This window comes from Camelus bactrianus, chromosome 15, assembly GCF_048773025.1.
Source record: "Camelus bactrianus isolate YW-2024 breed Bactrian camel chromosome 15, ASM4877302v1, whole genome shotgun sequence".
Classification (NCBI taxonomy): domain Eukaryota; kingdom Metazoa; phylum Chordata; class Mammalia; order Artiodactyla; family Camelidae; genus Camelus; species Camelus bactrianus.
Window position 1 is genome coordinate 33,314,552 of NC_133553.1, and position 24,209 is coordinate 33,338,760.

Consider the following 24,209-nt stretch of genomic DNA (forward strand, 5'->3'; position numbering starts at 1 on the left):
TAAATTGGGTCATTTAAATAATCTTTTAAAATGTAAATTTAGGAGTATTCTCGTTTTTAGTCTATTTAGACCTATTTCCCCAAGACCATATTTTATCAAATAATTGATAAAGAAATAAAACTGGGAGATAAATTTGATAGATTTATTACATTTCTAATTTAGAGTTTTTCAAGTAAAATATTGGGTCACCACTTCAAATTGTCTTTGGAGGTAGAGACAATGCGATTTCAAAATTTCAGTGAATATAAAATGATTGGATTATGAATTTGTCTTTTTAGTCATATCCATTATAATAACTTCTCATCTCCAAGTATGCTATTTTTATGTGTTCAGATAGCCGCTTGCCTTGCCATCATCAAAGGTGTTACATAAAAGCTGTGCCTAGATCCTGAGAATTATTTGCAGCTTTTACAAAAATTGACTGGATTTATTTTCAGGTATAACAAAATCAGTTATGCAGGAAAAATCTTGAAAAGCACTCTGTACCTTGCTTGTGGCACTCACCTCATTCTGTCTTGAGTCATAATTGTCTTGTTTCCTTTCCTGGACTATAGCTCTTTGGATGGGAGTAGCACTCATGTTTTGTTTTTGTTTATCTCATTGGGCTAATGTAGTCATTTGTTGATATTAGTTGCTCAGTCAGTGTTTGTTGAATAAATACACTGAATGAAAGGTGATAATGGATATTCATCCCTTTGTGTAACTGAAATTAAACATTACCTGTATTCTTAGAATTATAGATTCTTGGAATCTGGATGGACCTATAGTTCAACTTTCCCTACACATCTCTCAGCATAGAAGTTCTGTTTTCAGGATCTCTGATGAATAACCATTCAGCCTCTTGGATATCTTCAATAGTGGGAAACTGATGAAATAATCCATTTTATTGTTAAAGTTTTAGTTGTGATAAAATTGTTTTTGTCTCTGGACCCGAAGTATGTCCCCTTGAAATTTTGGCCAACTGTTTGGTGGGTGGAACAAACGCTTCTTTACGTGATAACCTTCAAATGTTTGAAGATAACCTGAGCATTTAGTTTGTACTTCTTTAGGCTACAAATTTCTGGTTCTGTCATGAGTCCCTCATTGTCGGGATTTCTAGACCCTTTTCATTCTAGTTGTTTCCTTCTTAGTGTGCTGTAGTCAGTGTCCTGTTAAAAAGCGGCACCCAGAATGTGAGGGCCCATTATGTCCTAGATGCAGGGGATAGCACAGCGCCCAAGACCAACATTCTAGTAGGGAAAACAGGTACTATACAAACAAATGGATACAGAAAACATAAATATTATAGATTATAATGAATTCCGTGGAGACAAGAAACAGAGTGCTGTGATAGAGGATACTGGAGCAGAGTGGCTGTTTTAGATGGGCTGGTCATCTGAAGAATCAGAAGCAGCTAGTCAAGAGAAGTGCTCCAGGCAGAAGAATAGGAAAGCAAAGGCACAGAGTTGGGGAAGAACTTTGGTATAGACTTACAGGAAGGCCATGTGGCTGAGGAGCAAAGTGGTTGAAGGGCAGGTTGGCAGGAGATGAAGTTGGAGAGGAAGGCAGGGGCCAGACCAGGCAGGATCATTTAGGCCTTGGTAAGAATTTGTGTTTTTTCCTAGGTATAATGGGAGCCATTGAATGTGAGGCTGAGAATGAGATTAAAACCAAGAAACAAAAAGAAACCAACCCACACAAACCAGAATTTAGGCGTGCAGCTCAGTGTTGACTCTCCAGGTGGTTGCCCTGCAAGGCTGTACACAGATTTTTGGAATCTTTTGCTTTGAATGCCTCTAGAATCAGTTTACACAGACCACACATTATATATTGAAACCCCCCAAATGTTACTATTTTTGCATAAACAATGAAGCTATCTCTTAAAGAGATACAAGAAATAATAAAAAAAAACTTATCTGCCCACGTGATTACCATTCCTAGTGTTAGTCATTCCTTTGTGCAGACGGCATTTTCACTTGATAGCGCTTTCTGCCGCGTGGGCTTCCTTTAACATTTCTTGTAGTGCAGAGCTGGTGGTGAGTTCTCTTCAGCTTTCATATGTCTGAAGACATCTTTATGTCATCTTCTCTTTTGAAAAATGTATTTGTTAGGTATAGAATTTTAGGTTGATAGTTTTTTTTCTTTCAATACTTAAAAGTGTTGCTTCTCTGTGTTTCCATTGTTTCTCTCAGGAAACTGGCTATCATTTTTGTTTCTCTGTATGTATTGTCTTCTAAATTTTTTTTCCTGATTGCTTTGAAGATTTTCTATTTATCATTGATTTTGAGTAATTTTACTGTCATGTGCACTGGTGAAATTTTCTTTTATATTCTCATGCTTGGGGTCTGTTAAGCTTCTTGGATATGTGGGTTCCATTTTTCATTAAGTTTGGGTAATTGTTATTTCTTCAGATAAACTTTCTGCCTCTCTTCCTTTTCAGACACTCCAGTTACAGATATATTAGACCAGCTGGAAGCTTTATCACAGCTCACTGATGGCTTTTTTCATATTTTAAAAATTCCTTTTCTTTCTGTGTTTCATTTTGGGTAGTTTCTATTGCTGTGTCTTCAGCAATGTCTGATCAGCTGATGAGCTCAGCCAGTGTAGTTTTCATCTCACGTGTAGTTTTCATCCCTAAATTTTGATTTGGGTCTTTTTTATATTATCCATGTCTCTACTTAACCTTGTGAACCTTTGGAATACAGTTATAATGGCTGCTTTAATGTCCTTTTCTGTTAATTATAATATTTGTGTCAACTCTAGGCCTGTTTTTTTTTTTAACATTTTTTATTGATTTATAATCATTTTACAATGTTGTGTCAAATTCCAGTGTTCAGCACAATTTTTCAGTTATTCATGGACATATACACACTCATTGTCACATTTTTTTCTCTGTGAGTTATCATAACATTTTGTGTATATTTCCCTGTGCTATACAGTGTAGTCTATTCTACAATTTTGAAATCCCAGTCTATCCCTTCCCACCCTCCACCCCCCTGGTAACCACAAGTCTGTATTCTCTGTGAGTCTATTTCTGTCCTTTATTTACGCTTTGTTTTTGTTTGTTTGTTTGTTTTTGTTTTTGTTTTTTAGATTCCACATATGAGCGATCTCATATGGTATTTTTCTTTCTCTTTCTGGCTTACTTCACTTAGAATGACATTCTCCAGGAGCATCCATGTTGCTGCAAATGGCATTATGTTGTCGGTTTTTATGGCTGAGTAGTATTCCATTGTATAAATATACCACATCTTCTTTAAAATCCAGTCACCTGTTGATAGACATTTAGGCTGTTTCCATGTTTTGGCTATTGTAAATAGTGCTGCTATGTACATTGGGGTGCAGGTGTCATCCTGAAGTAGATTTCCTTCTGGATACAAGCCCAGGAGTGGGATTCCTGGGTCATATGGTAAGTCTATTCCTAGTCTTTTGAGGAATCTCCACACTGTTTTCCATAGTGGCTGCACCAAACTGCATTCCCACCAGCAGTGTAGGAGGGTTCCCCTTTCTCCACAGCCTCTCCAGTATTTGTCATTTGTGGATTTTTGAATGACGGCCATTCTGACTGGTGTGAGGTGATACCTCATTGTAGTTTTGATTTGCATTTCTCTGATAATTAGTGATATTGAGCATTTTTTCATGTGCTTTTTGATCATTTGTATGTCTTCCTTGGAGAATTGCTTGTTTAGGTCTTCTGCCCATTTTTGGATTGGGTTGTTTATTTTTTTCTTACTGAATTTTAATTGATCATTCCTCCTGATTATAGGTCACTTTTTCCCTTTGCATGCCTGGGAATCTTTGATTGGATGCCAGACATTGTGAATTTTACCTGTCGGGTGCTGGATATTTTTCTGTTCCTATAAGTATTCTTGAGCTTTGTTCTGGGATGCAGTTAATTTACTTGGAAATAGTTTGACCCTTTCAGGTCTTTCTGTTATGATTTTCTTAGGTGGTTCTGGAGCAGTGCTAATCTGGGGCTAATTATTCCTCACTACTGAGTACTTTACCCAAAGCCCGGTGAATCTTTACCCCAGTCTTTTTGGTGGGAACAGGCACTGTTCTAGGCCCTATATGCTCACTCAGCACTAATCCCTCTAATTCTTTTGGATGTTTCTTTTTCTCACCTCAGGTTTTTCCTCACAAGTATGTGTTAACTACTTAAGGGAGACTGTCCACAGACCTTGGGGGTTCTCTTGCTTTGCACCTCTGTCCTCTCTGGTACGTTGCCCTGTGAACTCTAACTGCCTTATTTCCTTGGGCTCTCAGCTTTGTCTCCTCAGCTCAGTGAGCCTGCTGGGCTTTTTCTTGGTTTCCCTCTCTTTGCACTCAGATCTGGAAAGGCCCCAGGAAGAAACGTGGGGGCAATTGTAAGACTCACGTGCTTGTATCCTGTCTCTTGGAGATTGCTGTCTTACTGCCTGATGTCCAGTGCCTTGGAAACTTCATTTCATCTTTCCTTTTTTATTTTTTTGGCCGTTTCAGATAGAAGAATAATATGTTACTCCATCATGACTTGAAGTGAGGCATCCTCTTTAGTCCCCTACCCCCTTTCTTTTGATTAAAACTTTTTCTTTTTTTTTCCCTGTATAGAAGCTGAATTTTGGGTGTCGTTAGATTTGTTAATGTAGTGTAGCATAGAGGTTAATATTATAAGTAAGTCTGGCTTTAATCCTGACTGAACCACTTACTTACCCGTTGTGTGATCTTGGGAAAATTACTTACTGTCTCTCCCGTTGTTTCTTCTTTGATAAAATGAGGACAATAATATTACCTACCTCTTATGGTTGTTATGAGTATTAAATTAGATAATGTACGTAAAGTGCATGGAACAGTCCCTGACACATACTAAGCACTTAATAACGTGTTATCATTAGCGTTTCAATGGGCTGTCTGCTCCTTGCCATGACCTCAGTATGTAATTGCTGAAGCGTTGTTACATGTTTCGGTATTTGGTGGGCTAGTGTCCTGCCCCCCCACCCCGGTCATTATTCTTATTAGTTAAAATATTCTTTCTTATTTCTCTTACACTTACTTTCTAGATCTTTGTTACTCAAAGTATAGTCCTTAGTCTAGTAGCATTGGCGTCGCCGGGAGCTTGTTAGAATGCAGTCCTGGCCTCACCTGAGACTTGCTGGAGTAGCATCTACATCATAACAAAATCCCTAGGTGATTCCTATCTACGTTAATGTTTGAGAAGCTCTAACAGAGATGAATGGAAGAGTAATTTTGTCTGTATCTTCTTACAAATAAATCTTGGTGAGATTTTGATTGATTTGAATTGAAATTATTTTGAATAATTGTTCTTGGGAAAATTGACAGCCTTTAGTATTTTATCTTCCAATCCAGGAACATGATGTGACTCTCTCTCTGTTTAAGTCACCCTCCCCCTTCAATTTTCTTTAAATAAGCCTTACATATGTATTGACATGTTTGTTACTTTATTGTTGTTATGTTCTTTTTTCATTATATTTCATTTAAAAAACTCCTTTAAAAATGCAGAAAATACAGTGATAGCAAACGTGTTGCACATATCCACCATCAGAAAGAATATTCACATTTTGTCTTATTTCCTTTAGGTCTTATTTTTCAGTTACAAGAATTAAAACCTTAAAGTTGAAATTCTGTCCATTTTCCTTTGTAGTTCCATTCTCCATGCTCCCCAGAGGCAACCACTATCTTATATTTAGTGTGAATATTTCAGACCACTTAATTATACATTTACTATATCATATGAGCATCCTTAAATAATATGTAGTGTTGTTTTGTATGTTTGTAATTTTTTGTAAATGATAGATGTTGTGTGTTATTCTTTAACTTACTTTATTGATCAATATGTTTTTTGAGAACAGTCCTTGTCAGTTCATGACATAGATATCTGATCCATTTATTTAGTTGTATGAAAGCATCAAGTCTATCCTGTGGCGAAACCACGTTCTATCCATTCCTCCGTGGAGAAATGTTTCAGTTTCTCAGTTATTTTGCTATTACAATCAACGCTAGAGTAAGCATTCTTGTACATGTCTCCTACAGTCACATGATACAGGAGAGTCTTTTTAGGTATATATATTTAGAAATTTCTCTACTAGAAATACCCAATGCCCAGAAAAGTGACTGATGTGTAAATATTTATTGAATGGGTGAATCAGTTAGATCAAAAAAAAAAAAATCCAGTCAACTGCTATATATGGGAAACACACCCAAATCTGTGTTCGAGTACTTGGTATGTGTTGCATACTGATTATTTTTTGACCCTTTTTTCTTATATGTAGAAGACCATTTCATTGTCTTAGGTTTTGGATAGTATCTCATTCTTGTTTCAGTCTTCTTGATTCTCTTCAAATGGATGGCTCTACTCTTATACACATCCTTGGTTTTGTGCTTCTCCTTCCATCTTTAATTCATCTTTCATGTTTATTCTAAAAGTAAGAGTTTATGTACCTAGGATAATTTTGGAAAATAAATAAAAGTACAAAAAAATGTAAAAACCACATGAATCCTGCTATTCGTATATGCTGTTTAAAATCTGAGCTCAATCGTGAATTCTCTTAGGGAGGCAGTGTAATAGAGGAAAGAAGATAGACTTTGGAGGCAGACCTGGTTTCTACCCCAGATTTGCCACTTACTAGCTGTGTGACTTTGAGCAAGTATTGTTTAGTCTGAACTTTGATTTCCTTATCTGCAAAATAAGAATAATACCTTCCAGGTAGGGTGTCTGTGAAGAGTTGTAGGGTATTGTTGGGTCAGTTGTAAGCGCTCTGTGAATATTACCTGTAATGCTCTCTTCTTTAGACGCTTCCATTTTTAAGATTCCCTGCCTTCTTTTAGATTGTTCAAGGTAGTAGAATCTGATTTTCTTCTGTTCTCCTTTATTCTCCAGCCATAGGATGCTCTGTTTTCTCTGAAACTTAAGGAAGTGTTAAGAGATTTTGAAATCAGATTCAATTTTGTCTAGTATTCCATGTTTTCACTAACATGTGTTCCAAAATAACCCAGTCACCTTGTCCCAAGGCTTCCTTTCTTGTCGTCAGATGCTGCTTCCTTACTGTGTGTGTACATAGCAGTTCCCCTCATGCTCCTTAGTGGGTCCAGGTCACACCTGTTTATTATAGAAAATTAAGAAAATACAGAGACGTGAAAAGAATATTTAAAATTACACATTGTTCGAGTACACTGTTGATATTTTGGCATATTTCTTTCTATTATGTATGTTTTAACCATGGATGTGAATGTACTGTTCATGATATATTAATGTTTTGGAAGGTGAAAATACATGTAAAATTTGACAAATTTTCTGTGCTTTAGAAAAAGTTCTTAGTTGAGGGTTTAAGATCAGTGTGCTCAGATTTTTGTTTCATTTGTAATAAGATATGGTATGATGCATGGAAATCTCATTCTTAAGAAAATTCAGGAATGCCTCATACTTTTTGGTGATTCTGACTTTGGTTTTGAGAATTGCTTAAGGTAAACTTCCTTTTTCCAGCGTCTAAAAATATCTGTGTTATTTGAGCCCTGGTCTTACTGTTTATTATTTTCAACATATTTATTTGGAAATTTTAATAAATTTAACTTATATCTTTTTTATTTCAAACAGAGTTTTCTTTCTTTGATCCTAATGATACATCATGCCAGGAAATTCTCTTTGATCCCAAAACTTCTGTATCAGAATTATTTGCCATTTTAAGACAGTGGGTTCCTCAGGTCCAGCAAAACATTGACATTATTGGAAATGAGGTAAGGAATTCTTTTTAACTTTTGTGTTGTTTGGATTGTTAATTGGATAGATTTCCCCCCCCCCCCATCTGTATGGAAAGGTGGTGATGAAGGGGAAACCTTTCAAAGATTCTGACTCTGTTCTTTGTATTTCTGGGTTTGTCCTGGAGCAGTGAGTTGGTCCTGTACAGTTTCCATCTTTTCCCTCATGCCCCTCACTTCCTTGCACCTGAAACTCTGACATGATAGACTCTTGGTGGGGCAGACATTTTTCATATTTTCTTTCTTTGTACAAATTAATTTGTAAACTTTAAAAAATACTTTCATGAGGGGATTTTCTTACTGTCACGTTTATCTATACTTTGGGGTGGTTTGGTAAAGACCTAGGCTTAAATATAATTTTTTTAAATTTTTGATTTTTTTAAAAGAGGGATAAAAGAATAATGCTGGATTCTTTGACCAGCACACCATCATGTTGTAAGAAGAGAGAGCTTATACTTTTTTCAAATACCATTATTTCCATAGAAGGGAAATTTGCTTGTCCTTTGAGAGGTGAAGGAACATATTTGGAGTGCCAGATTGCTTTGGAATACTCTTTAAGAATTTTCTTCAGTTGGTTGACAAGTTCAGTTTTCATTATTGTTGTTTGGTACGGATGTAAAATTTATCCTTAAGAGAAGCCAGTTCTGTCTACTCATTTTATTGAACACTAATTCATACAAGGTAGACTAACTTGGTTTCCCCAGCAGTGATTTGAAATCAGTTGACTTCTTGTTGATATAATTTCTTCCTTGTTTCCTCAGATACTTAAGAGAGGTTGCAATGTGAATGACAGAGATGGATTGACAGATATGACTCTTTTACATTACACTTGCAAATCTGGGGCTCATGGTATTGGTAAGTATGTGGTAAACCTGTTAGTGGTTTAAGACATCTTTCTTTGTGGTTGTGTAAGCTATGTTCATGCCAACCGGAGCCCTTGGGAGGGCACCTAGCTGATGATAATAATATTCCCTGAATAGGTGAGGATTAAGTTAGGTCCTCCACATACCTCGTTTCCTTTCCTCCCGTTTTTCCCACAGGTTCTTTATAATTTCCTGGTGCCTCCTAACTTTTCTGGAACAGGGTTCATGCCTGCCTGCTTGCTAGGTGAGAGTAACTGGTAACACGTAGAACCTTCCTGAGAGTTTACAGCAAGGTTTGACAATCCATGCTCAGTTTTTCAGGCTTCCCAATCCGTACAGAACCTACTCTTTAGGTCTGTCTAAGGTCTGTTCCTACGTACATAACATATGCCAAAATTGGTATTCTCCTTTGCTTTACCATGTTTTACACCTGCCTCATACTTAACTGCATATTGTGAACATCTCTTCGGTAGTCTGATATAGTGCTTCTTAAACTTTTGATGGTGAAGGACTCTTTTTTTTTTTTCTTCCTGCAATCCATCATAGACTGATATTTTTGTAAAATAAGATAAAAATGTGTTTATAATAGAAAAATAAAGACATAAAATATGAGCCCAGATGTTTTTCAAAAGCGTAAAATTACATTTCAGTTAATATATTCAGAAGAAATGATTGCATAGGGAAAAAGAAAAGAATTATAAAAGGTACATATTGCAGTTTGGGGCTGGCATTGGTCCACGGAGTGTACCCTGAGGAGCATGGGTCTAGTGCACTGGTTTTAATGGCTCTGCAGTATGCCATTACATCATGTCTCATAATTTATTTAACCAATGTCTTATTATTGTACTTTTAGGTTGTTTCAGAATTTTACTCATAATAAAAAGTGCTGTGATGAACATCTTTATAGCTAAGTGTTTATCATATCCCTGAATATGGTCATTTTCTTAGAATAAATTCCTTGTGACCTTTTTGAGGTGTAAGAGTGTATTCAAGATGCTGTTTGCTTTGGCTTTTTAAATGAGGTAGTAGATGGCCATCCATTGGAACTTAAAATCTATACTGAAGAAAAATAATTTAGAAAACCTTCTCTAGGTGACGTTGATACAGCTGTAAAATTTGCAACTCAACTCATTGATCTGGGAGCAGATGTGAGTTTGCGGAGTCGATGGACAAATATGAATGCTTTGCATTATGCTGCTTATTTTGACGTCCCTGAGCTTATAAGAGTGATTCTGAAGACATCCAAACCAAAAGGCAAGTACTATAAGATCACCATTAGATGTTATTAATTGAAGACTTTATTCATGGCAAAAAAATTATAATTCAAAGAGATGTTTACTTCTAATCCATCTTGTTCCATGTGACCTCCTATCCCATTTTATTTTTCATAGTTCAAATTTTCTTTATTGAAAATTAGTTACTATCCTTTCACAAAAGACCTAGTACAAAGAGACACAAAATAAAGTGTTCTCTGGGTATTAATATCTCTGTAAATTCCCCACTATAACATGGATTTTACAAAGTGTATTTGAATCTATGTATATTTTTTTTTCTTATTTGAGTAACCAGAAATAGAGCAATAAAACTTGCAGAGCTAAGCATTGAAATCATAAAAAAATATTTATTTTAGGTGGCATTCAGTTCTGAAATTCAGTGATTCCATTAAAGGATGATTATTTTTAAATTTCTTTTCCCTCCTGTCTTGATGTTATCCTAAAATGGAACATTGTAATGTCTAAATCACAGTCCTGGTATTTTGATGTTCTCTCTGGGTCATCTCGGGGGGCAGTTTTCTTTTGAGAAAGAAACAAGGGCTAGTGCAGTAGCATTGCTTTAAGTTAAAGGCTGTATGCAGTGTTTTCTCCATTTGTAGAAGACTTGTTTTGGAGATTTAGTAGATAAGTTTCCCAGAATGTTTGTTTCTAACCTCTGCTTTGTGTAATTGTCCGTTTCCTCTTCACCTTTTTACTTTTTCACTTTTTGAATAATGTTAGTCAGAAGGTCTCTCTTGATAGTACAGTGTCTTTGATAACTCAGGGGGGGATTGTCCAGAGCATGTCTTGGTTGTTTGGAGTTGTAGGAAGGGCATGTGGACTGGTGTGGTCTAGATTAAGGTAGGATCAGCAGAACCCAGAGGCATATTAAACCCTTGTTAGGAAACATTCAACATGAGATTTCCAAATCTGTGAGATTTCCCGTGTCTATGTATAACATCGTGATGATTTGTTGAAAGTTATTAAAATGTTCCTAAAATTGCAGAATTCCCATTCTTATTGTCAAGTGCAGGTTCATTTGTAGCATAAAGTGTTGTGAATGAATACAGTATGTAAGCATGGAGCATATGTTTAATTACTCTTTAACTTATTCCTGGTTGAGAATTCTGCATATTTGTTTTACCTACGAATTTTTCTGCAAAGAGGCAGATAGTAAACATTTTAGGCTTTGTGGACCACATGGTCTGCGTTGCAGCTACTTGATTCTAAAGTTGTGGCATATGCATATTCTCTGTGGCTACATGCCACATGTATGGCTGTGTTCCAGTAAAACTTTATTTACAGAAACAGATGGTGAGTTAGAGTTGGCCAATAGGCCGTGGTTTGCTAGTCCCTGACCTCCCTATTATGTCATTATAGTTGTCATAGCACATATGCAAGAGATTTAATGGAAGTGTGTTAAGATATTTCCTTTTATAAATATGAATTATTGCCATTAATTGCTTTTAAATATAGTTTAGTTTGTGATGGTTGGAAAATCCACGATAATATTTAATGGAAGTGTGTTAAGATATTTCCTTTTATAAATATGAATTATTGCCATTAATTGCTTTTAAATATAGTTTAGTTTGTGATGGTTGGAAAATCCACGATAATATCAGTCCATTTGCTGATGAAATTTTATTATACTAAGAAAATAGTATAGTCCTTCTAGTGGGTTGGTTTAAATGGCCAATAAATACCACTACCACCCCCCCAAATAAACATAGCCTGTCTCCTTTTATGTTATAATAGCTTAATTTAAAATTTTAGTTAGTACACCTGTGATCTTTTATTGCAGATGTGGATGCCACCTGCAGTGACTTTAATTTTGGAACAGCTCTGCATATTGCCGCATATAACTTGTGTGCAAGTACTGTGAAATGCTTATTGGAGCATGGAGCCAATCCTGCATTTAGGGTAAGAGGTTAAATTAAAAGCAAAAAATATTAAAAGAATTAAAACATCTAACAGTATCTCCCTGTTGAATATGGATGTTATAGAACTCTTATGTGTGCAAATAATTTATATTTTTGTGCTGCATATAAGGAATAATGATGGTGAACTTTTATCTCAAATGCATTGAGGAATAGCAGTGAATTTCAGTCCTTTTATATTAATAAACTTTACAAAACTTTCAGCTAAGTAAAATGCTCTTTAAAGTATCTTCTTTAAGTTTAAAAGTATCTTTTATTTAGGCTCCTAATACATAGATGAAACATTAGTTGTTAAATAAAAATGCATATATTAAAGTTAAATTTCTGTATTAAATCGTATTTTAAATTGTTTTGGAGAGATGTTATATTTCAGACAGGTAAAAGATGAGTATTTAAGAATGGAGTAAACCTTTAAAATCAACTTAAATGAAAATTTTATTTTTCATGGTAATGTGACAGATTTACAAAATTAACAGACTGGGTTGAATTTCATAATCTTCAGATCCTTTGGTATTTTATTGTTTTCACAAAAGTGGTTCTCCGTGTTCTTTTCCCTTATATTGATGACGGTGACTTACTCTGGCAGGAATCCTTAATTGGGTCTGTGCCTTCCCTTGAAGGGCAGGGGTAGACAGTGTTACAGAAAGCCCCATCTCTCGCCGTCTTTCTCTCCCCCTCCCCACTTTCCTGTTTCCTCTCCTCCCCTTACTTCTTTGTCACTTTTCTCTCTGTTTAAACCCATCAATTAGTTAGTTAACCCCTTCCCCTTTCCTTCATACCCTAGTATTTACTGAACCCTGGGAGAAGGCAACAATAAATCTCTGTTCTCAAATAGAATACAGTTTGGAGGGGAGGATGGACAAGAAAGCAGTCAGCTGTGCTGTAGAGAGTTCAGTGTGTTATGATGGCGGACAGGTGGAATGTGGCACAAAGTGTTGTGGGCTTACATGGGAGGGGGTGTCTATCCAAGCCTTGAGAAGGCTTCCTGGCAAAGGTGACATTGAGTGCTTAAACACAGTTAAGAATTAACCAGGTATAGGAGGAAGCTGAGAAAGGCATTTTAGGCAGGGAGAATAGTATGCACAAAGGCTAGGAGATGATAGTTCGTTTTGGCTGGAGTGTGAAGGTGTTTGTTTTTGCTGGTACAGCTGTTGGCAAAACCCCATTTGTGGAGAGAATATTTTGAGTCTAGGAAGATGCAGTGAGGTATGTCATTGAGGTAAATTACCAATTCAGGCGAAAAGCAATTAATAGATTGCCAAATTGAATATGTGGGTTGGCAGTAGCCCTTAGATCATAACCCTGATAGCCACTGCTTTAAAAGAAAATGAAATTCTGTAATTAATCATGAATAGGTCTTCTTATGTTAATATGACATCATTGTTGTTATTTTTATTTAACTTTTTTTGACAGAAGTTTTAGTTGCTAAATTTTATATAGGAATTAATAGAAGTGTGTGATTTAACAAAAATCTGAAGTAAAATACTCATCAGGATAGGTTTGTTGATTTAAAAAAGTTCTTTCCCTCACTCTTTTTTCCAAGAGTACATCTGAGTGCTGTAGAGATTTTATTAAATTTTGTAATTTTGCTTTGAAATCTGAAATCAGAGTAGTTCATCACCATTCCAGAAATTTGATGACATGCCTTCCTACCGTGTTTTTACTTAGGACCAAACTGACTTAAATTTTAAAACAAAACAAAAAAAAACGTGAGGCACTTGCAAACTAAGTGTGTTCTAAAAGCTTCATTCTTTTATCCATGGGGATCATTTGCAGGTAATTATCAGAGGAGAAGAAAAGGGTAAAAGGTTTCTGAGCAAAAGAATCTTGGTTTGTCTCACTGAAGGAAGATGATAGTCTGGAATCTTCCTCATGAAGTCTAAGTTTTTGGTGAGGGAGCATAGAAGAAAGATATCTTGTTTGAGGGAAGGGCAGCAGGAAGCAGGAGGGCTGAGTCTGGTGGGTCCGGACATGGATCGCAGGGTCATCTCTGCAGTGAACGTGGAGGTGGCTCTGAGCGCGCCATCCATGCGTATCTCCCTTGCTAATTCTCCCAATTGGCAGACTGGAAATGGTAGTCGTGTTTTACTTGCTTAGTTGGTCTCTCTTGCTACAGTATAAACTCTTACCAGGAAAGATTTTTATCTGTTTTATTCACAAGCTTTTTCTTGACATGAAAACCGAATGAGGCAATTTTTGTATAATTGGATTTTGCTTTTGCGTGCAGATGTTAGTTACTGACCGTTTTATCTCACTGCAGGGTGATGCCTCCTCTCCTTTAGAGTGCGAGCAGAGTTGTTTTCTCAATTATAGCCCAAACTTTAGAAGTATTGAAACCATAGATTTTGTTCCTGAAGTCTGAGTCATTCCACAAGTGGGCAGGATGGGTCGAGGTCACAGAGCCAACCAGGGTGGCAGCTCTGGGAGAGTGGAGGGAGTCTTGGATCTTGGGTAGGGAAGCCAGTCAGTCCTGTGACCTCTGTCTCCAGACTTGCCTTCTCCAAGCCTGTGCAGCCAGGCACGCTGAGCCTGGACCGCATTCCCTGCCAGCTAACCTGCACAGTATTCCCTCATCTCCCCAGGCCACTGCACTGGTGCCTCTTAGCAGTGAGGCCGTCCCTGACCCCTGTGCATGAATAGCCACCTGTGTTCCTGTATCCTCTGTTCCCCTTCCCTGCCTTAGTGTTCTCTCTGCCACTTTTTACCCTTTGATGTAACATTTTTTTATTTTATTTTTTGATTTATTTTAATTAAAGTATAATAAGTTGAAAATGTTGCATCAATTTCTGGTGTACAGCATAATGTTTCAGTCATACATATACATACATATATTCCTTTCCATATTCTTTTTTGTTATAGGTTACTACAAGATATTGAATATAGTTCCCTGTGCTATACAGTAGGACCTTGTTTATGTATTTTATATATAGTAGTTAGTATCTGCAAATCTCAAAATTCCCAATTTATCCATTCCCGCCCCCTTTCCCTTGGTAACCATGTTTGTTTCCTATGTCTGTGAGTCTATTTCTGTTTTGTAAATAAGTTCATTTGTGTCTTTTTTTTTTTTAACCATATGTTTTATTGTTTTATTTGCATGATTGTAGTCTGTGTCTGTCACCAGGCTGTGTGCTTTTTGAGGGCAGGGCTTTTTTTTTTTTTTTGGTTTCTTCCCTGTATGTCTTTAGCGCTTAAAATGGTGTGTGGCAGCTAGTAGATGTTCAGTAAATATTCTTTAATAAATAAATGATGAATGAAATTAATTTTTTTCCAAAGATAATTTTAGGTGACTGTGCAGAGCTCTAAGCAGATAGGACCTGAGAAGTTTCTCTTCTTTTTATTTGTAGAATGACAAAGGGCAGATCCCTGCCGACGTTGTCCCAGACCCAGTTGAGATGCCCTTAGAAATGGCCGATGCCGCGGCAACTGCCAAAGAAATCAAGCAGATGCTGCTCGACGCGGTGCCTCTGTCCTGTGATCTCTCAAAGCCTTTGCTTCCAAATTACGATCGGGTTACTAGCAAGGCGATGCTGACGTCACTTGGCCTGAAGTTGGGGGACCGTGTTGTTATTGCAGGACAGAAGGTACAGTAGGTGGCTGCGGTCTCTAGAGCTATGTCCGGGGTCATTACGTGGCCTGCACTCCCAGGAGGCATACAGTGTGGTTTTGAGGTTGTTCTTTTTTTTTTTAAGTTCAATATGTAGGTAGAAAGATACTTAATGGGAAATGTGAAACTTCGAATCACGGTTACTGTAAAGTATAATTTAAGAAGATAAGCTGTTCGAACTTAATAATGGAAACATCTTTGAATGGGAGAAGCATGGAGTACAGCAGAGCTGCCAAGTGAATTCGGAGACACCAGCCGGGAAGTCCTCCGGCCTCAGTGTTCTTGCGTCCCTCCTACCCCCCACCCCCCAGTCTTCAGCGGTGCTGCTCCCACTGTTCCCACTGCACAGAAGTGGAGCAGAGGCTACCCTCGCCCTTCCTGGGTGTTTCCCTTCCTGATCCCACAAACAGAGAAGCCTTAGGTATGATTTTAACCTGGTAATAAAAATGTATATGGAAAAGGGGACTCCCCACTCCACTGAAGGTGCTCCAGACACCGCTTTCTCCAGAGCCTCAGTTTCCGGATGGTATTCACCTGTTGCCACTCTCTCTTTTAAAGTACCTTATATTGGGGGATGGAGTGCTGCTGCTTTTCTCTCTCTGTTTAAATTTTGGGGTCAGTTGAGAGCTTGATGTGGAGACTAGAACAGGGAATTGCTGCTTGCATGTGGAATTCTAACATGGTTATATCTACATATTGGGGTGACTGTGGGGAGGGTGATGCACTTCTCTCAGAAAACACTAAAATTTGAAGTTTGATTTACTAAGGCAATTGCTTCAACAGGGAAGTTAAGCTACAAACTGTTAGGTTGAGAATGACATGTACCAACTTCCACATGAATACATTCACAGACACTTGTTTGTTTTCCATTGTCCTGTCTGTGGAGCTAAAGTATCAAGAAACGATGAATGCATAGGATTTCCACCCACTAGGATTAATATTCAGCTTCTTTTAGTGTTCCTGTCCTGTGTCTGAGAATGCACTTGTTTTATTTTACTTTTTATTTTGAATAATTTAAAGCTATACAAAAGTAGGAACATACAATGAACACATGTATACCTGTCAGCAGGGCTGACATCATCGCACAGCCAGCCTTGTTTCATTTGTCTTCTCTCAGTCTGTTGCTTGTCTTTTCATTCTCTTAGGAGTGTCTTGCAAAGAGTAGACGTTTTAAATTTTGATGAAGTCTATTTTACTAAGTTTTTCTCTTATGGCTTGGGTGTGTAGAAATCTGAGAAATTTTCTACTATGTTTTCTTCTAGGTGTTTACAGTTTTAGGTTTTATATTTAATTTTGAGTTAATTTTTGGAGAGAGTGCTCGGTGTAGATAGAGTTTGTGTGTTTCTCTTTCCCTCTCTGTCTTGAAATGCTGCCCTTGGTCCTTTGACAGGTAACCACATGTGTGTGGGTCTATTCCCGGATTTTGTTCTGCTCCACTGATCTCACGATTATCCTTTCTTCAGTCCTGCCCTTTCGTGACTGCTGAGGCTGTGTAGTAGGTGTTGCAGTCAGATAGTGTTAGGCCTTCATTTTTTTCTTTCTTTTTTTTTAGGTTCCTTTGCCTTTCCGTGTACATTTTAGAGTCAGCTGAAAGAGGTTTACAAAAAAATCCTGCTGAGATTTTTGAATGGGTTGTGTTAAACATAGACCAGTTGAGGAGCACTGACATACTAAAAATATTGAGACTTTGAATCTTAAACACAATATATCTCCTATTTAATAGGTATTTGGTTTATTTCATCAAAATTTTGTAGTTTTTAAGCATATAGGTATCACACATACTTTGTTAGATTTATACCTAGGTTTTTCATGCTCTTTGGTGTTGCTGTAAATGCTGGGATGCTTGAAATTTCATTTTCCAATTGTTCATTGCTAGTATACAGAAATAGAATTGCTTTTTGTATATTGGCCGTATATCCTGCTACTTTGCAAAATTCATTAGGTCTGCTGACCTTTTTTCGTAGGTTCTTTGAGATATCCTATGTAAATAGCCATGTTGTCTGTGAATAGAGATAGTTTTCTTTTCAGTCTGTATGCATTTATTTTCCTTGCCTTGTTTCATTGCCGTGGACCTTCAGTATAATGATGAATAGGAATGGTAAGAGCCAGCATCCTTGCCCTGTCCCCAGTCTTGAGGGGAAGGCACTCTGTTACTCATCATTAAGTGTGGCAATTGTTAGCTATAGATTTTGTATAGATGTCTTTTATTAAGTTGAGGAAGTTTGCTGAGCGTTTTTCTGCTTATGTCCAGAGAATAAACCCCCTCTTCCCACTACCCCTGCCTTTAATTTGTGGATATGATGAATTATACTGATTAATTCTCAAATGTTGAACTAGCCTTGCATTCTCATGATAAACCTCACTTGGTCATGCTGTATTGTCCTTTCAATGTATTGCTGAATTTGATTTGCTATTTTGTTAAGGATTATTGTGTTTATGTTCATGAGGGATATTGGTCTATAGCTTTCTTATAGTGTCTTTGTCTGGTTTTGATATCAGCGTAATGCTGGCTTCATAAAATGAGTTGAGAATGGATCTCTCTGCTTTTATATTCTAGAAGAGTTTGTGTGGAATTGGGATTTTTTTCCCTTAAATTCTTTGGTCAAATTCACCAGTGAGGCCATCTGGGTCTGTAGGGCATTTTTGTTTTGAAGATTCTTAATCACGGATTCAATGCATGTGTGAGCTTTGACAGTTTGTGTCTTTTAAGGAATTGGAACATTTCATCTAATTTGTCAAATTTGTAGGCATAGAATTATTTATAATATTTTCTTACTATGTCTTTAAATGACTGAAGGGATTTAATAGTGTCCTTTTTTCATTCATGATATTTGTAATTTGTGTCTTCTCTTTTCTTTCACTTGGTCTCCAGCTAAAAGTTTACCTTAATTATCCCTCCAAAGAACTAGCTTCTAGTTTCATTGATTTTTCTCTATTGTTTTTTCATTCTTTTTTATCTTTATTATTTCCTTCTTTTGCTTGCTTTGGGTTTTCACTTTCTAGTTTTGTAAGGTGGAAGTTTATATCATTGATTTGAGACCTTTTCTAATACAAGCATTTTAATGCTATAAATTTGCCTCTAAGCACTGCTTTTGCTACATCCACAAATTTTGACTTATTTTGTTATCATTTTTATTCAATTGAAATATTTTATTATTTCCCTTGTGATTTTCTTTTTCTTAACCATAGGTTGTTTAGAAGTATATTGTTTAATTTCCAAATATTAAGAGATTTTTCCATATATCTTTCTGTTAGTGATTTCTGGTTTAATTCCTTTATGGTCTAAGAGCATATTGTGTATGATTTCTACTCTTTTACATTTGTATTCTGTTTCAGATGGAATATTTTATAAATGTTAGGCTGGATTGGCTTATAGCTGGTTTCAGTTTTCAGTTTCTTATATCCTCACTGGTTTTCTGCCTGCTGGGCCTATTGATTATGGGGAGAGGTTTGTTGAAGTCTCCAGCTGTGACTGTGGATTTCTCTATTTATCTTCAGTTCTATCAGTTTTTATTTCATATGTTTTGAAGCTCAATTGTTAGGTGCATATAGATTTAGGATTCTTAGGCCTTCTTGGTCCATTGACACTTGTATGATTATTTAAGGTCTCTTTTTATCCCTGGTAATATTTTCCTTTTTCAGAAGTCTACTTCGGGAGATTTTTTTTAAAAACTTCCATGATAAAGTTGTAAGAGTAGGACACTTAGAATTACTAGTAATACTCAAAAGTTTCTCCAATTTATGTTTTCTTTAGGTTGGAACATTAAGATTTTGTGGAACAACTGAATTTGCAAGTGGGCAGTGGGCTGGCATTGAGTTGGATGAACCAGAAGGAAAAAACAATGGAAGTGTTGGGAAAGTCCAGTACTTTAAATGTGCCCCCAAATACGGTAAGATTGATATTATCAAATATAATGAGAATTGATAAAAGAGTAAATTTCTATTATTTTAAATTAGTTTAAAATAAAACTGTCTCCCCAGTTACTTACATGATAAAAGCAGGGGCTGCCCTTTTCCAGCTGCGAGCAGTGCTGTGACGGGAGAGGGGGTCTTACTGGGAGTGCGCCCAGCTCTGTAGACCTTCCTGAACCCTGCTCATGGCGGGGTCGCGACTGAAGGAGAGATTTGACTCTTTATTGCCAAGGACATATAGAGCTCTGGAGGTTGAGAGACTTGAAAAATTGGAGAAGCAAGTGACACCAACTTGTTTTTACTGTGCTCTGGGGCTGGGATGATTCTTTCTCTGACAAATGTTTGTTTAATTTTATATTCCTCCCCACTTGCTCTCTCTTGCTCGCTCGCTCTCTCTCACACACACACACCCTGACACATTGATTTCAGTTTGCTTTTGTCACTGTGTTGTGAATGTTTTTCCTTGCTGTGGAGTATTTTCGTAGAACATTAATTTCCCTGGTTGCATGGTATTTCATCTTGTGGCGTGACAGGGAGGCAGTGTGGTATAATGTTGAAGGGTGTGGGCTTTGGCGCCTGACTGCTTGAGTAAGAATCTGCTGCTCTGCCTACCAGCTGTGGGACCTTCTTTCTCTTCTTGTGCCTCAGTTTTCTTCTACAGAATGAGGGTAACAATACCTCAAGAGTTCATGTGAGAATTAAGTGTGTTGATAAATATGTAAAGCACCTAGAATAGTGGTTGGTTCCCTGTAAGCACCCCCTAAAATGTTAACTATTTGGTAACTTATAAATTTATCAAAATCACTAGTTTCCTTTTGTTATACAAAGGGAGCCTCATTTTTGAGTCTATGTTTCAAAATTTTTTCTTTATTAAAAATATCCCATTGTATTAGATTTAAAAAACATTAAAAAAGAAAGAAAGAAAATAAAATCTCCTGTATTTTTTTGTGTATAATTTTTCTGCAAAATTTGGATTGTATACAGTTAAATATTCTACTTTTTTGGTTGCCATTCTAATTACCCCAAATCGTTAAACATTGTTTGAAAATGTGATTTTTAATGGCTTCATTACCTTTAATTTTTCCAATTTGATGGGTGAAAATTTCTGTTTGAATTTATATTTCTCTGTGGTGAAATAAAACATTTAAAATGTTGTATTGTAGTATATGTATTTTTTGTTATCTTGGCAATTGCCAAAAAATAATTATTCATGTTGTATGTCCATTAAAAATTGGGATATTAGTGGGTTTTTTTTAAATGATAAGAGTTTTTAAAAATTTAAATACATATCTAGAATGTTACGCCCTTGTATTTGTTATATGTATTTTTGCCCAGTTTGTCATTTGCCTTTGGACTTAATTTGCAGTGTTTTTGGACATACAGTTTTCTGTAGTTAAAAGATTTTTCCTTTATAGTTTCTTACCTTGCTTGTATGCTAAAATAGATAGTTCTTCCTAATCCAAGGATTAGTTACAGGTTATATATTTTTTTGAATGTTTTAATTTTTAAATACTATATTATTTAATCAATTTGGAGTTTATTTGCATGCAAAGTTCATAGTTTACCTTAAGGGGTTCACTCTTTGTGTCGTACATTCTGTGGATTTGGACACACGTATAGTGACGTGTGTTCGTCACTGCTGTATTATAGGGTATTTTCACTGCCTTATTCATCCCTCCTCACCTCAGCCCCTGGCAACAGTTGGTCTTTTTTCTGGCTCCATAGTTTTGTCTTTTCCAGGATGACAATAGCTGGAATCATATGGGATGGAGCCTTTGCAAGTTGGCTGCTTTTATTTAGTGATTTGCATTTAAGTTTCATCCATGTCTTTTCATGGCTTGATAGCCCAGGTCTTTTTAGCATGAAAATATTCCATTGTCTGGATATACCACAGTTTAACTAGTCATCTACTAAAGGGTATCTTGGTTACTTCTCAGTTTTGGCAATTATAAAAGTTTTATAATAATTTTAAATACTTGGTAATACCATTTTTATATCTTCTAATAATTACCAAAGTGAATACATATACCTAGTTTAATAAGTCAGATTGTATTATAATATTTGTTAAAAATAACTACTAAACCCTCCCCTGTCTTGCTCTTTGTGACCCTGAGTCCTACTCTTTATAGGCAAGAAGTTTTTTGACTTCTTTAACTGTGTCTCTTTCCTGGGCACCCGGTAGACACTGTGAAAGCACTTGAAGATTTATAGTAAGAATGGTTGTACTTGTCCCTTTATTTGAAATGCTCTTAATTGTTTAACACGAACTGAAACTCTGCATTCTCCCTTAGGTATTTTTGCACCTCTTTCAAAGATAAGTAAAGCAAAAGATCGAAGGAAGAATATAGCACACACGCCTTCTACAAAAGCTGCACCTCTCATCAGGGCCCAGAAAATTGACGTAGCTCACGTAACATCAAAAATAAACACTGGTAAGTCAAACCAGAAAGTTAGGTGTCTTCTCCGCACTTTAATTTCATTAGTGGAATGCCTTATATTTAAAGTGCTCCACGCTTTTTGGTTAGCTCCCTGCGAAACCTGAATTTAATAAAGCTTGTCTACTACATGGTTTTAAACATCAGTCATGGTTTATGGTTTTAATTCCTGACAAGAGTATTTCAGATTTTTCCTTTCCTTTCTTACTATCTGTATACCTTTATCACCCCCTAATCTAACCTCAAAGCTCGATTTTGTACCTCTGAAGAATATATATACAACACAACTAGCTTTATGTTTCTCACTTGCTCAGGAATTTTAGTGAATTCTTTCTTATCAGAAAAAGTCCGACTCTTGCCCTGGCGGTCAGGGACCTCTCTCTCGTGGAGTCTCTTCCTGCTTTGTAGTTGAGCTGCGGTTTGTCATGTCTCACTGCCTTTTGTGTATGTGGTTATCACTCTTCCCTTCGTGCTTTGTCTGTGGGGAGTATTTGACTTTTGCCTTTTGGGGTCTCAGTTTTTCTTTACTTCCTTATGCAGACCCTGCTGCCCATGAAAAACCTCCTTGGTGACCCCAGCCCTCTTTGGTCTCTTCCCTCTCTGACATCGTACATGGTCTCACCCGTACCACCTGACTGCTACTTGTTGTCCTGGGCTTTGTCCTCTGATGGCTGTATTTGTGCAGGTCTTTTATTTCCTCAGTAAAATCTTACACTTTAAATGGACTGTGAGAGTATTTGTGCTTTTGTAGTCACTGCAGCACATAGCACAAAACAGATCCTTGGTAAACACTTGCTAACTCATCAGTAGCGGAAGCAGAAAGGCTTTCTACCATCATTAAAGGGTTTTGTCCAAGAATTTGGTTGGCCTTTCCGTACTGTTCTATTGGCCTGTTTGAATATCCCTGTGGTAAGTACTGCCCTTCATAATTACTATCATTTTTTAAAAAATAAATCTTGCCATCTAGTAGAGGAAAGCCTCCTACCTTATTCATGAACACTGTCTTGCCTGTTTGGTCCTTATGAATCACATTTTCATATAAATTTTAGAATAAGCTGTTAAGTTTCCTTAAAAAACTGTTGAGAGAGGGGTGAGGGCTTGCACAAAATAAGTGAATGGGATTAAGAAGCACAAACTTGTAGTTATAAAATAAAGTCACGGGGATATAATGTACAGCATATGGAATATAGTCAGTAACATTGTAATAACTTTGTGGTGACAGATGGTAACTAGACTTACTGGGTGATCAGTTTGTAATGAATGTAAATGTCAAATCACTATGTTGTGCACCTGAAACTAATGTAATATTGTATGTCAGCTATCCTTTAAAAAAATAAAAAGGAAAAGTAAATAAATAAGGTGATAAATATATCCCCAGGGCAAGAAAATATTATTTTGCAACCATAAACTGAAATTATATCTCAAAAAAAAAGTTCTTGTGACAACATAATTTTTGCTCCTTTATAGAAAGTTAACTACCAGATAAACAGACAAATAGAATGTTATTTTTAGTATGAAAAATAAAAATGTCTTCTGAAATATTAATTGGTATTACATTTGAACCTTAAATCAACTTGAGAAGAACTGACATCTTTACAATATTCAGTCTTTTAATTATAAGTTTTAGGGTATTGCTTTATTTAGTTGAGTCCTCTAAAAATACCTCAGTACAATTTTGTAATTTTCTCTATAGATATTTTGTACCTGTTTTGTGAGGTCTGTTCCTCGGTACTTTGTACTTTTTGATGCTACTATAAATGGTATCCTTTTAACCTGAAACCCAGAAGTATGCAGCAGACATGGAAAGAAAGCTCAAAGAGAGGCTCTCTATTTGTGGCTGGAAGATCAGGAAAGGGGTCTTCTACTAGACAGAAAGTGGAAGAAATCCCTGTTTTCTGTTTTGATTGCCTTTTTTTTTTTTTTTTTAACTTCTTTGATTCTTTCACTCCCCGGGCCCCAGGCAGCCCTGCACGATGTAAGGTGTAACAGCAGCAAGGGACGGCCAGGCACCTGAAACCCCATGGGAGGGGCACTCGTGTCTCTGGTCAGAGAAACTGTGGTCCCAAGAACATGGGTGGAATCCTTATTAGTTTTTCTTCTTTTTTCACACAGTTTGGCCCCATAAGCAGAGTCTATCTCAGAAGATTATATGACAGAGCAGGGAGCTTAAAGCCTGGGCATTCTACCCAGAATATCAGGAAGGGGTACCCCTGGGAGCAGGAAAGTGTCAGAGACAGTGGAGAAGAGGGAGCTCAAGACAGTGGTCTCGGAGTGGTGGGTGTGGACGGGGCTTACTCCCAAGTGGTGTGTGCAGGGCTCTGACCACAGGCTGTGGCCTCCTGCACAGACCACTACCCGGGGCTCAGACTAACTACTGGGAGGCACAGCACATGAGACAGACTCCAGATAGGCTTCAGCAACTGACTGTTGGAACCACAGTCACAGAAAGCGGTAGGAGCTTCCAGCCTGAACCT

The 24,209-nt window shown here is 36.9% G+C and overlaps 1 protein-coding gene across 4 annotated transcripts in view; it reads left to right on the forward strand.

Moving 5' to 3' along the window:
- Positions 1 to 24,209, forward strand: part of CLIP4 (CAP-Gly domain containing linker protein family member 4) — a 100,308-nt gene that overhangs the window by 44,542 nt on the left and 31,557 nt on the right. For all 4 annotated transcript variants that reach the window (XM_010948446.3, XM_010948444.3, XM_074341846.1 and 1 more), the window contains exons 3-9: positions 7,571 to 7,710; positions 8,493 to 8,586; positions 9,687 to 9,848; positions 11,649 to 11,767; positions 15,129 to 15,365; positions 19,143 to 19,278; positions 21,592 to 21,732. In XM_010948446.3, the coding sequence (XP_010946748.1) occupies positions 7,571 to 7,710; positions 8,493 to 8,586; positions 9,687 to 9,848; positions 11,649 to 11,767; positions 15,129 to 15,365; positions 19,143 to 19,278; positions 21,592 to 21,732 (1,029 nt within the window). The remainder of the gene's footprint in view (positions 1 to 7,570; positions 7,711 to 8,492; positions 8,587 to 9,686; positions 9,849 to 11,648; positions 11,768 to 15,128; positions 15,366 to 19,142; positions 19,279 to 21,591; positions 21,733 to 24,209) is intronic.